The sequence below is a fragment of the Vulpes vulpes genome, chromosome 16 (genome assembly GCF_048418805.1).
Source record: "Vulpes vulpes isolate BD-2025 chromosome 16, VulVul3, whole genome shotgun sequence".
NCBI lineage: Eukaryota > Metazoa > Chordata > Mammalia > Carnivora > Canidae > Vulpes > Vulpes vulpes.
The window spans coordinates 23,444,462-23,459,607 of record NC_132795.1 but is presented as its reverse complement, the minus strand read 5'-3'; the positions used below and the strand labels follow the sequence as shown (position 1 = coordinate 23,459,607).

The following is a 15,146-nucleotide window of genomic DNA, read 5'->3' as shown; positions in this document are numbered from 1 at the left end:
GAAGCTCCTGGGGCAAATGGGAAGACGTGAATTCTGGGTTAGAAAAATTTTACTTCACACAATAGGCAAAGGAGAAAACGAGAAAGCCAGGAAGTAACTAGTGCTATGCTTTTGGAAGATGATTCTGGAAATGGTATTTAGAAGGAGTAGTGTCGGAAGAACCAGAACCTGCCAGTAGCTGAGCAGGGATTCAAAGCCATCTCTGAGTGCCTCCAAGGATGCTTTGTGAGCACTTGGAGAAAATAGGAGATATTTCATTTTTTGGCAGGAGGAGGCGTTAGAATGGGAGAATTAAATGGAAGAGAACATATTTTTGAAGGTGATGATTGAGCTACAATATAAGTTGAAAGATGGTCCAGAGAGTGTGAAGAAAGGCTTTTAAACCAGGAATGCTGTGACAAAAGAAGGAAACAAAGGGTGACTGACAAAATAGGGGGAGCTCACCTTCAGGATGCATGAGGCAAAGAGAATGTTGGAGATTGGAACTTGGAATTCTGGATGAGACAGAGAATGCTGGAAATTACAGTACAGGTATCTGGTAGTCTAAGCATCTCCGCCTTATTTGTTCTCCACAAATAGCAAAGGGGTGATTAAAGGAGTAAATGAGGGGTTTAGTGATAAAAGTATGGGTAAGCATTAGACAAGCAACACTGGATGGTGATCACCCCAGGAAGAGTAACAGCGGAAATCTGTCATCACTCCCAGGCCCAAAGAGGAAGGTGAGGGAGCTATTCCTGGTGCTCAATAACATCTGTACCTGGTAGAGATACAGCTCACTTGACAGGAGCTGTGGCCTTGTAAGGAGGAAGCTATGGAGCCACAGTCCAGCAGGGAGCGAATGGTCAAGGGAATAACTACCCTAAACCTTATCTCCTCCTGCCTCCTGCCCATGATCCATTGCTGATGAGTCCTCTTGGCCAGTCCCAACAGAAGTCAGAGGTGAGAGAGCCTGCTTGATGTTGCTCACAGAGACCAGCCTCCCCAGCATGGAACATGGCAGAGAGTACATCTGGAGGGGTGAATAGAGAGGATCCAACACAGGCAACTCCTCAGTAAAAATTTGAGAGTGTATTCATTCATAAATGATATAAACTTACTAACATACCAATTTATACACTATAAAACAAATCAAGAATAGAAATTAGCATTGGATTTTAAGTTTTACTTACAGATAATAAAAATAAATCTTTTTGCTCTTCCAATGTAATTGAATACATTGATTTAATCCATTGTCATGGTTTTCCCTTGTCTGTGTTGCTGAGGAAGAAATCATGATGTGAGTAGAATCGAGGAGCTGCTCTGCCATCTTCACATTTTTGCTGTGCTTGGATAATCTTCATTTTCTTCTCAGGAATCCATATTGGGGAAGTTTAGTTTATTTAGGACCAGATAATATAAATTACAGGCATATGTAATTTGGAATATTCTGGAAGAAACTAATAAATGAGTAATGCTGTTATCCCTTCTTCCATGCAGAATTCCCTTCTTCCTTGTCTTATCTCACCACATTAGGGACACATGATCTTGACTTGGCAAGGGGCAAGGGGCAGGGTCAATCTGTAAAGCTTAATTTCCATTCTAATTTTACGGATAAATAAACCTGAGTAGAAGTCCTCATTGTTTCTCCTCACACCTCCAAGGATTATTTTGTGCTCCTTGCCCCAGAGTACATGTACCTCCCTACTTTGGAAACTACCATTATAGACTGTTGGAAGTATAAATCTGGAATTTAGGAGAGAAGCCAGGGTTGGGGACACTGGCCTTGAAATGATCTTCATGAGTACAATATTTCATTGCTCTAGGAATGGATGAAATTACTAAGAGGAGTCAAAATGGTGAAAGGAAAAAATGGAGAGATGAGGCTTAGCAGCTCAAACAGTTCCTACATGTATGGATATAAAAAAGGTGAAACAGGTAGTACAGGAGTCAGAGAAAGAGTAAAGCTGAAAATGAAACAGGGTCCCAGAAATCAAAAAGGAAGGCCGACCACAGGTGTCAACTGCTGAGTTGGGAATGAATGAGGACAGAGGATGGACCAGGGTGTAGTTGATGATGAGGCCAAAGTTAAACTTTGAAGGTCTTGATGGAAACTTGCTTGAGTCAAAGCAATGAGTATGGGCTAATTTTACAAAGGGAGGATTAATGGCCAGTAGAATAAGTTGTTATTGTTTGCTTGCTCTCCATACATGGAGAAGGGAAAAAAAACAGGAGAGAGGTAGAGATTTTGGATAAAAAAAAGAAGGGGTCATTAGTAATGGGTTTGTGAGGGAAGTAGTGGAAGCAGAAGTGAATGTCTAGGTAGAAGAGGTAGCCACAGCAAAGAAAACACTTCCTTCTCAGATTATTATAAAGAGGGTATGGTGTTTTGGGATGAAGGAAGTATATTCCTTTTTTGCTCAAAAGTGAGGAGACACCTAGTAAAATACTGCAAAGAAAATAGTCTACAAATCAATAGGTAGAGGGTTTTTTTTAAATTAAAGAATATATTCTCTACTGAGAGCAAAACCAAGAGAAATGAGTGTTAAGATGTCAGTCAAGATATTATTAAAGGAAATCAAAAGAAATTATCAAAGGGAATTATCAATCCTATTATTATATTGAGTTTTTCTTATAAAAGGATAAATTTGAATCTGTTTGAAATAGATTGATTATGGGCATTCCCTCATGTTTTTTTTTTTTTTTTTTTTCTGAAAGGCTGGGCCAGGTGACTTTGAAAATGCTATAGTTCAGGCTTGAAAGACTGCATGTCTGTGAAGGCATGCATTCTCTCACGGAGCTTGGCCAGGCCAGACAAAGTTAGAGGAGTGCTATTTTTTCATGAAAGTAAGTGGGGTTTTAATTCCAGCTCAATAATTAGTTCTATTTTTAAGACAATCTTAACTCTTGTAAGTCTTCATTTCTTTTCTTTTTTTTTTCTTACTTTTCCTTTCTTTTCTTTCTTTTTTTCTTTTTTCTTTTCTTTTCTTTTTTTTACAAAATTAAGGGAGTGGTCATGATACCTAAGATTCTTTTGGTCTTATAATTAAATTATTCTAAAAAATGTGTATTACCTATTTTGCTTATGTTAAAATCACAAAATGTGTCCGTTATTTATGAGTATTTCCCTTGCTTGAATTTCATAAAAACATTTTGTCTACTACTTAACTATTGCAATATCTGATAACTTTTGAAAGTATAATAAAACTCAGTTGATGTTACATGCATGGATGCTAAGCTTAGAAAAGACTAGATGGCCCTCATATTAAATCTTTCTCCGCTTGTAAGTTTCATTCACTTGGAAGCTGTAGTAAGTCAGGCTACTGTTAGGCATTTCGTAAGGTGTTATTCACTAACTTTCCACTTCATCTTGGGAGTTGAAAGTGTTAATGCAGTTAAAATGTGTGACCCAGTCTAGACCTTCTTGGATATCTGCTTTTATGGTTTTGGTGGTCGATTTGACCCTCCAAATAACTTACTTTAAATTACCACTTTAGGCAGAAAATATGAGTAATTCAATTTTGTTTGGTTGAATTAATTATCATATTTCATTCATCCATTTGATTAGACTTCCCTGCTAGACTCTGAACTCCACGGAGATAGAAATGTGTCTGTTTTTGCTCCTTAATGCATCACACTCCTTGTACTTACTACAGTGCTTACACATAGTGCCTTCTTAGTAAATATTTATTAAATGAATGAATAATATGATTTTACTTCTGTGGAGTTGTTAGGCACTAAAAAATTTGTGATTCAATACTCTTTTCCATTTAAAAATTTGTAGCCATAAACCACTTTATATTTTTCAGTGATTGTACAAGACTACAATCTGTTTGATAGCATTTAATTACGAAAAACGTCTTACCCAAGACCTTTATATCCACTTTGGATTCTGCCTTGAACTCCTTTCAGAATATTCAGACAGACAAAACAGAACAGCCAGATGGAATGGGGCAACACTTATTGGGAATAGAAGAGTGGCTGGAAATTCAAGAAGTATTAGTTTGTCTAATGGTTGCTTTTCTTCAGGCACTTCAAGAGAGCCACAATCCCTTGTCATCCTGATTACAACTTCTTTACCAATTATCATCTTCCCTCTTCTTCACATACAGATTTTTCTTTTCTCCATCTCATCAGCAGTTGTCTTATTTCCCCTATTTCATTTAGTCTATTAATTATTTCTTGGACACTTTTGTTTTCTACCCAAAGGTAAAGAGCAGAGATCACCATTTCAGTGTTATTGCCTACAATTTCTGTTAAATTGGTGGCTCTGAAATCTGACCCATTCCTCATTCTTGCCAATGGAGCAAGAGCCCTTTTAGAGGGAGAACCAGACCTCCACCAGCTTTGGCCCACCCAAATGCAAGCGTCTAACTTCACTGATGTGTTCAGTTATCCTTTAGGTCATCACTAGGTGATTCCCTATTCTGATTCTTGTTGCTATTATTCCAGTACCATTTGCCTTGGTATTGCTGTAACTTTCGGAGTGAGGGAGTAGAAAAGAGGTGTTCATAAATGTGATCTGGGACTTAATGAATGTGTATACATTTATTTAACAGTTACTTGGCATCCATGTGTGCCAAGTGTGTCACATGACTGAAGTAAGTATAAGGTAGGTGACTCTCACGTTAGTCTAGCTAGAATGGATGGCGGTTGGGACAGACCCCAGTTATCCTTCCATCTCCTATCTCTTGTGGTTAAGACCATGGTTCCCCATTATTGGTAGCATTAGGTGTATCTCTGTATGCTGTCCTTCCAATGGGCCAGTTTAAGGACTTCTAACAACCACCTTTTTTTTGTTTTGTTTATTTTGTGACAGATGATTCAAGAGAGCCGATTTCTCATAGAAATGGCAGATACAGTCCAGGAAAAGATTGTGCAGTGTCAGAAATCAGGTAATCCCCATACTTTGCCCCCCTTTCTTTAGAAACTTAATGATAATTTTTGGTAGTTTTTAAAGTTTCTGTTGTTACTCTTAAAATTCAAATATTTTATGCCATAGTTAATACTTTTGAAGTGAATGTAAGTCTTTGTTTAGTACAGAAGAAATTGAGGTGACAATAGGTGGGCTGTATGTATATAGGGGGTAGTGTCTAACAATGTTTAGAGAGGTAAAGGGTTCTGAATCTACTTTTGTAGTTTGCAAGTCTGTCAAAACCTTTTACTATACATTGTCCCTTTAGGACCCCTCATTTTTATAATTCGAGCCATAATCCTATTAATGTCCTAGGCTTTTGCCTCATTTATTAGTCATTATTTTAGATTTATTCTTTCTTTAAGGATGGGATGGGCCACATAGCTATGACGGCACCCCTCTATTTATTTATATTACCTTCATCCATACTCTGTACTTTAATATTTCTTGGATCTATATTCTCCTGGATTCCTATGCACAATGATCATGATGAGGAAGATGACAATAGTGACAATTGCTTTATATATTTGCACATAATATTCTGTGCACACATACTGTTACTTAGTCCTCTTAACTCTGCAAGGTAATCACCATTGTATCCAATTTACAGATGAGCCATCTGAAATTCTGAGAGATTGAGTGAATCACTTGAGATCCCATATCAACACAGGGTAGAGCTGACCTTTGATCCCAAACTAGACTTTAAAAATGGTGCTCTTCACTGACTGGTCCACAGGCTTAAATGTTTCTGTTGACAGCACAAAAATAATACCACATACTTATATAATGCTCTTCTATGCCAGACACTACTTTAAAAGCTTTATATGTGTTGACTCATTTAATCTTTACCACAGTCCTTTGAGGGGACACACTCTTTTTATCACCATTTCACTAGTAAGGAAACTGGATTGCAGAGTTTCAAGGTCTTGCTCATGCTTATGTAGCTAGTAAGTAGTGGAGCCAGAGTGTAAGCCCAACCCCCAAATCATGCTCTTACCATGTGCTATATTTGTTATACTAACACCAGAAAGGTTAATGTGGCTTTTAGCTGCATTAATAAAAGTAAAGTAACTAGACAAGGAGGGTGGTGGTAAATCCCCACCCTGTGTGGGCTGCTTCAAGCCCAATGTGAGTATGGTGTTCCTGGATGCAGATCCCGACAAGCTCAACTCCAGTAAACTATGCAATGTAGAGGCTTTGCCTGGATGTCATCTTTAAAGGAGAGACATTGTTAGTAAAGCTGAAACATGCTAGAATCTTTAATCTGGAGAAAAGACTCTGGTGGAATTTATCTAATATCTTTCTTCAAGTGCTAAAGGGCTGTACAGTGGAAAAAGGATTAGACTTAGCTGGTCTGGGTCTAGCTAGCATGAAGGGGTAAAGGTTCCAGGGAGAGAGACTTTGGCTTGATATCACTCATAGCTTTCCAAAGATGTCATAAACTGTCCAGAAGAAAGTGTCATTCCCATCTGAGGATGATGACATTTTTTTAATAGTATTCAAGATTAAGAAATGGTTCAGCTAAAAATAACTTTAAGGCCATTACCAAATCTGAAGTACTTAGGTGTTTCCAGGAACACATTTATAAAACATATTTTTATTTTTACCCAACATTTATTGATTAACATTGTTATCCATATGGACTCCAGGGTCTACTGTCAAGTCATACAGATGGTTTATGTGGAAAAATAAAATAAGTGCATCTATCACATATAGTTACCTGTCACACATTGTCACACATTACACCATTTCACATAAAAACCAGGTAGAGGGACACCTGGGTGGCTCAGTGGTTGAGCGTGTCTGCCTTTGGCTCAGGGCGTGATCCTGGAGTTTGGGATTGAGTCCCACATCGGGCTCCCCATAGGGAGCCTGCTTCTCCCTCTGCCTCTATCTCTGCCGCTCTCTGTGTCTCTCATGAATAAATAAATAAAATCTTAAAAAAAAAAAAAAAACCCAGGTAGAAGACAAACAAGACACATGTAAGCTATCAGAAGAATTTGGTTCTTAACCTCCTAAAAAGGAGGTTTATGTCTTTATCTATAGCTCCTGTCTGTTTAAAATGTAATTTGATATAATGAATTGATTATTGTTAGTTTGCCCCTAAGGATAACCATTGGTGGGGATGAATAAGATGTAAGGGAGCATTTGAGTCAGGGATTTCAAAATTATGAGAGAAGGACAGGAATGGGGAATTTTTCATAATAAAATGCCTATTTTTATGAAACTTATACTAAGAATTCTGGTATGTTCTTTTTTTAAAAGGGATGGAATTCCATGAGGAACTTCATAATCTAGGGGCAAAAGAAGGCTTGAAAGGAAGAAAACTCAACAAGGCAACTGAGAGCTTTGCTTGGAACATTACAGTATTGAAGGTAAATGAAATTCCCAGGTACCCTCTTTGCCTTTATTTTTCTCCTGCTCATCTCTCCAATGTGCAGAGAGGCATCAGTGGTTAAATGCAGTGATTGGAATTTTGAAGTAATATGTGGCCTAATCACCAGGTTCATGCTCTAAGTGATGGGGAGATTGACATACTTTTCACCATAATAGGGCAAATGAGGTTTGTGGTAGAGGCAGAGGACAGGGCGACCTAATTCTACCACCCGGTGTTTTTACTCACATGAATGCTTCTGCTCAAGTCAATATAGCTGTTCTTGTTTGTGAAAAGAATAATGCCAAATGTTGTGGGAGAAGAATCCAGCACAAATGATTTGGAAGAGCTTTAGAATACAGAATATCTGGAGCCATTTCGGATTATTTTATTTTAAGAGCAGTCTCTATAAATACATTTATTTTTGCAAGTAGCTTTGGAAGTCAGTTTCTTGAGATTATGATTTGCTCTGCTGAAAATTAATTTTAGGATTTTGAAGTAAAGATGCCACTTTTCATATTTTCTTATGTGAAAGGAACGATGATTTAGGCAGTTGGAGTAATTTATTCCTGACAGTGTGTTGGGAAGAAAACAGCCATAAACAAAATTAATCATTGCTGATGTTTAAAGAGCACCTACTATGTGCCATATACTGTTTTACAATCTTTGTATAAGTTAACATTATAAGACAGATAACAATTCAATACTATTATTATTATTATATTTTAAGGATTTTATTTGAGCACATGCTCCTACACATGAGTGAGGGGAAGGACAGAGGGAGAAGGAGAAGCAGACTCCCTGCTGAGCAGGGTAACTCAATACAGGGCTTGATCCCAAGACCTTGGGATGATGACCTGAGCCGAAGGTAGACACTTAATGAACTGAGCCACCCAGGTGCCCCCCAATACTATTATTATTCTTATTTTATATGTGAAAAAACTGAGGCATTAAAAACATAGGTATAGGGCAGCCCAGGTGGCTCAGCGGTTTAGTGCCACCTTTAGCCCAGGACGTGATCCTGGAGACCCAGAATCGAGTACCGCGTTGGGCCCCCTGCATGGAGTCTGTTTCTCCCTCTGTCTATGTCTCTGCCTCTCTCTTTCTCTCTCTCTCTCTTTCTCTCTCTGTGTGTCTCTCATGAATAAATAAATAAAATCTTAAAAACAAAAACAAAAACAAAAATTGTAGGTATATTACTCAAGACTGCACTGCTAGTAAATGATGGAGGTGGGGTTTGAACCCAGGCAGCCTGGCGCCAAAGACATATTTAACTTACTCTGTTGAAAAATACGTTTATGTGAAAGTGCTAGGTGAACTGAAAGATATAAATGTTTATTAAAAATTCAGTTCACAAATATTTGTTAACCTCCCCTATGTATTGGGCTCTGTGCTCTGCATTGAGGATTCACGGAGAACAAAAGAAGTATAGTCCCTGACCTCATGAATTAACAGTCTGGGGGCAAGGAGTGGGGTAGTGGGAAATAGGCATCATTTGCTTAATGAGCAGGGAAGACCTATAGCATTAATGTAAGGTGAGGTTATTTTATAATGTCGGAGTAAGCATGGCAGCGTGAATACTGATACCAAACACTTTCTGGTCAGCAGATATTCATGTGAGTTTGTAATATGCCAATCACTGAGAAAGGTGCTATGGTTACAAATAATAAAAGAGGAATACTTGGGCCTCTAGGACTAGTCTGCAAAGAGAGACAGATCTATAACTAATAATAGCCATCAGTTATTCAGTACTTAATATGTGACAAGCACACATGGCTATGTAGTTTATATACATTTTCCCTTTCCTCTTTGCGATAACCGACTGACCTTGCAGTGACTCCTGCTGACCCTGGTATGACTCTCTCCATCTCACAGATGAGGAAATTGAGGCTTAGCCAGGTTTAAGCTTCTTGCCATCAGCTAGTAAATGGCAAAGCTGAGATTTTAACTCATTCCCATGTTTCTACACTATACTGTCCTCTTGCCTCCTGTAAAACTCAATCCATGTGACTGAGTCTAGGCAGCCTTGATCAGGGGTGCAGCAGATTCTTTGTGCGGATTGCCAGAGAGCTCTGAGGTTTTAGCCAAGTTATATAATCCCTCTGTGGGTTGACAATAACATTAGTGTGACAATAATATTAATTCCCTGGGTTTGGTGAGAATCAAATGAGGTAATACATACAAAATATCTAAGTCAAAGTGCATAAAACTAGACACTATATATAGACACACATATACGCTATTACTTTTGCCAGGTGAGGATGACCATTGGAGGAACAAGTTTGTTGTTGTTGTTTCTTATTTTATTTTTTAAAAAATTGAATTTAATTAATTTTTATATTGAGATATAATTTCTTGTTTCTTTATTAACCTGTGACTTAAGCCCATTCAGTGTTTTCTGAGGTTTGTTTCTATGTTTGTTTGATTTAGTGACAGAGGCAGATTGGTAGATGGGGCTGAGCAAATGCTGTACATACACATCATTCTAAGACAGACTTTTTGAAACATGACCAGTATTCTACTATTATAGCTCATGTACTAGCTGCTGGTATTTTAGCTTGAGTGCTAGGAGCCTAAACAAGAATAGTGAATTTTTCCAAAAATTTTAATATTTCTTTTCCCTTATTACATTTTGTGGGCTTGTTAATGAGGTGCTCTTTCCACAATTGCTGAACAAATGAACGTCTTGGATTTTTTTTTTCTTTTCTTTCTTTCTTTTTTTTTTTTTTTTTCAGAGAGAGAGAATACAGGGACAGAGGGGGAGGGAGAGAGAATCCCAAGCAGGCTCCATGCCCAGTTCAGAGCCTGCCTCAGATCATGAATGACGTGAGCTGGAATCAAGAGTCAGACACTTAACTGACTAAGCCACCATGATGCCCCTGGAATTTTAATTTTTAGCCGAGGGACAGAGGCTGGGCTCCTTTGGAGACTGTGTAGTCTCATAGTGCCTCTCTGAGACCTCCCTTTATATCTTGTATCTTGAATGCGAAGCTCTTAGTTCCTGCTTTATTCTCCAGCCTTCCTGTTCATTTTCCAAGCTCCTAACATCTTTCAGTAAATGCTCATTTTCTTAAGTTTCCTAGATTCAATTGACATTGCTTACAACTGGTTGAATGAGTATAAGCAAACTTGTAATACATAATCACTGCATTAGTAAAATATGGCAGGGCTCACTATAATATTGCACATTGCCAACTGAAAAGGTTTCCTTACATACAATTTATGTAAGTATTCTCCACTATCTAGGGAAAGGGAGTGGGGATTGATTAATATTGGTTGAGTATGTGGGTTCATGTAACTAAACATATTTTATTCCAATGTACTTTCCAACAAGTGAGGGAGAAGCTAGAAAATAATGACAAATGTGCTCCTAGGGAAGTAGATGGGGAGCAAGGAGTGGTGGGAAGGGGCACTAGCTTTAAAGCAAATTTAACTGAGACTAAAAAATAAATTCTTTAGTTTGTTTCCTGCAATTCAGTATTACATCGATCTGGTAATAAATGACAGGGAAACTATAGAAAAAATTGCAGAGACCATGATGAATAGCTCTATAATATAATGAATATGAATTATACGTAGTGTCCAAATTTTCCAAGCCAGAAGTGAGGATCTTGGATCCATCAAGAAGGCTGAAATCAAGATGATCCTGGAAGCTCTCATCCATGGTTTTCTTTTTTTTTTTTTTCCCTTCCATTAATATTTTAGCACCATACCTGGGTCCAGAGGAGGAACTTGCTTAGCAGATCTTTTGCATTTCCCCACACTTTAATATGCCAATAGCCAACTATAACATGCTCCTCCTAAACCTTCCTTTCTCTTTCATTGCTGAGAACAAAATCAAACTCCTTAAATAGCCATTGTGTTTATTTGGGGTGGTATGATGATACAAGTCTCAATGACTCAGTTTTCAGTATATTTTCCAGATAATCATTGGACCAAGATAGCTCCTTCTCATCCTACCCTCACACATTAAGGGTTCCTTCCATCTGTCTTTTCTTCATGCTGTCTTTCAGAAATGAGTTTTATTTGGTTACTAACATAATATTAAAATCTTACAATGGGAAATTTGCCTGTTCTTTAAGTCTTCTAGAAAGAGATGCTACAACTTCACTTGCTTAGTTAACCTATTGTAGTAAATTGTTATTAATTTTGGAGGTGTTTCACTCAGGAGAGTTTTGAAGATCTTTTGGAGGGGAGATATGAATTTATACCATATCACTGATAAAACATGATGTGTTATGAAGTGGAATTCATTTACATCCTTGGATTCCATCCAGAGTGACTTGACTTCTCAAGTATAAAAAGAACTTCATTGTAAGGCGGTTACATCTACAAAACTGAAATTAGAAAGAACCCATGAGTAGCATTTTTAGTGAGTTTTCCCAATATATATTTTTCTAACTTGGCCTGTTGGCTATTTTAAAGAATGAAATTCCATTATTTTTACATTTTTAAAAGTTTGACAAAAAATCAATTTTAGTAGGCTGGAGATGTGTCAAGTAGAGATATATAAAAACTAATATTGAAAAAAGTATAACTAGTAAACATTTTATTGTAAAGGAAAAGTTATGAAGGTAGGTGGTCACTAGAGCTTAAAAAGGAATAAAAAATTAGGACGTGGTTAACTTCTTATTTATTCATAAATTTCATTGATTACTAGTTGAATGACATGTATTAAATAAGTTATGAATGAATAATTACTTCCTCAATGAGCACTTCTATTAATTGATATGTATTTATACTTTCCCTAGATAGATTTCTAGCTTATAATTTAATGCATTCCAGTTAATGCCATAAAAAAAACAGGTTTGTATTTATAGGCTTATATTCAGTAGATATGACTAATATTTTTTTGCCTAAATTTTTGGCTTTTTATTACTGTTTAAGCCTTTGCTTCCTCTGCTTTTATCTTGGCAACATTTTCATTTTCCTTGGGAAGAGCAGAGGCTGAAGGTTTTCACTTCTTGGGTACTTATGTTTCTAATGCAGGCAGATTATCTTATTTGGTCCCTAAATTTCAGGCTCTCACATCCCTGGGGAATCTTGCTGCATAAGGGAAATTAAATGGATGTCGGTATGGTCATAAGCTTTTTACCAGAGCCTGCAAACCCTCTTGAAGTCTTTGCTCATTGTTGAGAGACAGAAGGGAAACAAGAGGATGTTTTATTAGAAAAGAAGTATGAGGAGAGGCATCCATCTCTGAGAGATTGAATGACGGCAGGAATGGGGTCATCCTCACCTGAATGACCATGGATATTTTAAATCATTCTTTGTGACTCTGTGTGTGTGTGTGTGTGTGTGTGTATGTGTGTGTGTATCAAGTCAAGATCTTCTGGGGCAGCCCGGGTGGCTCAGCAGTTTAGCACTGCCTTCCGCCCAGGGCGAGATCCTGGAAACCCGGGATCAAGTCCCACGTTGGGCTCCCTGCATGGAGCCTGCTTCTCCCTCTGCCTGTGTCTCTGCCTCTCTCTGTCTTTCATGAATAAATAAATAAAATCTTAAAAAAAAAAAAAACCCAGGATCTTCTGGCAGCCATAGTAACTGTGCCCTTGGAGGCTGCTCTGAGGTTGTATAAAGAAGAAACACATTCAGTGTCCTCTATGTTGTCTATTGAAAACTTCTCTAATGGTGTTTCTAGCAGCTGCTGGCTGTTGTAGTAGAAGCTGAAGAAAGGCTAATTTTTTTCCTGAGGCAACTCTTTCAGAAAAGAATGGCAATTTATGAAGTCTGAAGAAACAGACCCCCAATGACAAGAATGTATTAATAATAAATTATTCTTTGTATTGATATTACTATGAATTGTTAAGAAACATAAAGCAAAGAGATTAAGACTATAGACTCTGAAGCCAGACATTTTCTAGCAGTGTGACCTTGGAAAAATCTCCTTTTGCCTCTATGCTTCTGAGTCAATTGTGATAGATTGTGCTGTGGAGATAAAAAGCAATGACAACATCAGTGGCTTGAAACAATAGCTTATTTCTTGCCTGCACTGTATGTCCATCACAAGACATACACAGTGAGTATCGCTTAGAAATTCAGGCTAATAGAAGCTCTGTCTAATGATTCTACAGCCCTAGAGGTAGGGAAACACAAATAGGTTTTAGATATTTCTGCCAAGTAGTGTCATGTGTTCCTTCTATTTACATTTGAGTGGCCAGAGCAAGTCACATGGTCAAAGCTGACTTCAATGGAGTGGGACAGGTGTATACTTCCTTAAGGAAAGGGAACAGATTTCGGTGACTATAGTGAGGTTCCTAAATTACACCCATCTCATAGGGTTATGTGAGGATTAATTGAGTATTTATAAAGTGATGTACAGCATATAAAAAGTGCTATATAATTGTGATTTTATAATTGTGATTTTTAATTAATAATTAGCATTCACCACTTACAATAAACAGCTAAGTGATTTTCATACATCTTAAGTAATTTTAAGGGTAACCCTGTAAAGCTGCTGTTACTACACCCATTTTATAGATAAGAGAACTAAGACTTGAGACGTTAAATAACATTTGTATTGGCAGATGGGTATTGAGCGATAGGGCAAGGATCTAAACCCAGAGCCCATGCTGTCAGCCAACTATGCCATACTGTCAGAATATTGATAACAGTATAATATATTAACTGAGGGCTTTCTCTGTATCAAGCATTATACTAAGTGTTCGTATTTATTATCTTATAGGAGTAAGTGTTCAGATAACATAAGAATTCCAACACCTTGGCAGTGTATTCCTACAGCGCAGAAAGGTACATTGAAAGAATGTAGCTTTGGACCAACTATTCTTGTTCTGATACATTCACCTAGCAACTCTTCTCAACTTAGCTCCCCAAGTATGATTTCTGGTGGAGATAGAATGGATCCACAGAGTGACATAACTAGTCCTATCTGCTGGGAAGTCACATTTCTCTTTGTAAATGAGTCAGTTAACTTCCTTTTTTACCAATGCGTCTTCTGTGAGCTTGAACAGTGTGAATCAGCTCCCCAGGGCCCGATCACTCTCGAGCCATTGGATGTAATTGAGCCCTTGGACAGATACCATTGAGATTAGGAAAGCAAAACAAAATAACAAAAATACCAAAGCAGAGGGCTCAACCCTGGACCCACCCTGAGAACCCAGCCAACCTCCTCCTGTTTCTCTTGGACAGCTACACTGTTCACCGGCTTTCAGTCTAGATGTTGCCAGCCTCCACAACTTGATGAGGTAGAGGAAGTTTCAGAGCTGTGCCTGCAGCAAGAGCTTTGTAAAGGCCATCCTCCTTTTCATATTCCTTCCTCAACCCACTCAATTCTACCTCTTAGATGCTCAGTCTACCCTTGATCACTTAAGCAGTTAGAGCGGAAGTCTTGGAATCTTCTTTCTTTGAATAATAACAACCTGAGATGATTTAGAAATGAGAGGTTAAGTCCCTATAGGCAAATTCCTCAGGCTTTTACTGGGAAGAAAGGAAACTGACAGGCAAAATTGAAGAGCCTTTAAGTCACCAATCCTGAAAAGTGAACTTTCAAAGGGTTTTAAACAAAACTTTTAATTCTGAATGAAGAGACTATACACACACAGACACACACACACACAGCTTTTAATTCTGGTAAGTCTAAAGAAAGTATTTTCTAGTAATATGTATAAAGTAACAAAATTTTGGGCTGTGAGTTCCCATTTTATTATAGAATTAACTATCTAAGAGTTTAGACCTATACGAAGTTGGATATGAGTCTAAAAATCTGCAACTAGTATAATTTTTTTAAAAATTAGATTATGTTTTTCACCTAAAGATGAGATCAGATTTTATGATAGCTAGAGTCCTTATAGGTCTTCACATTTTCATCATTATATGTTATTTTCAATCTTTTTCTGTGCTTAACTACATTACATTGCTTAAGCT

At 37.6% G+C, this 15,146-nt stretch overlaps 1 protein-coding gene across 6 annotated transcripts in view; it reads left to right on the top strand.

Annotated features, from left to right (window-relative positions):
• PLCL1 (phospholipase C like 1 (inactive)) overlaps nt 1–15,146 on the top strand; it is a 331,902-nt gene that overhangs the window by 274,568 nt on the left and 42,188 nt on the right. For all 6 annotated transcript variants that reach the window (XM_072741275.1, XM_072741276.1, XM_072741279.1 and 3 more), the window contains exons 4-5: nt 4,796–4,871; nt 7,157–7,266. In XM_072741275.1, coding sequence (XP_072597376.1) covers nt 4,796–4,871; nt 7,157–7,266 — 186 coding nt within the window. The remainder of the gene's footprint in view (nt 1–4,795; nt 4,872–7,156; nt 7,267–15,146) is intronic.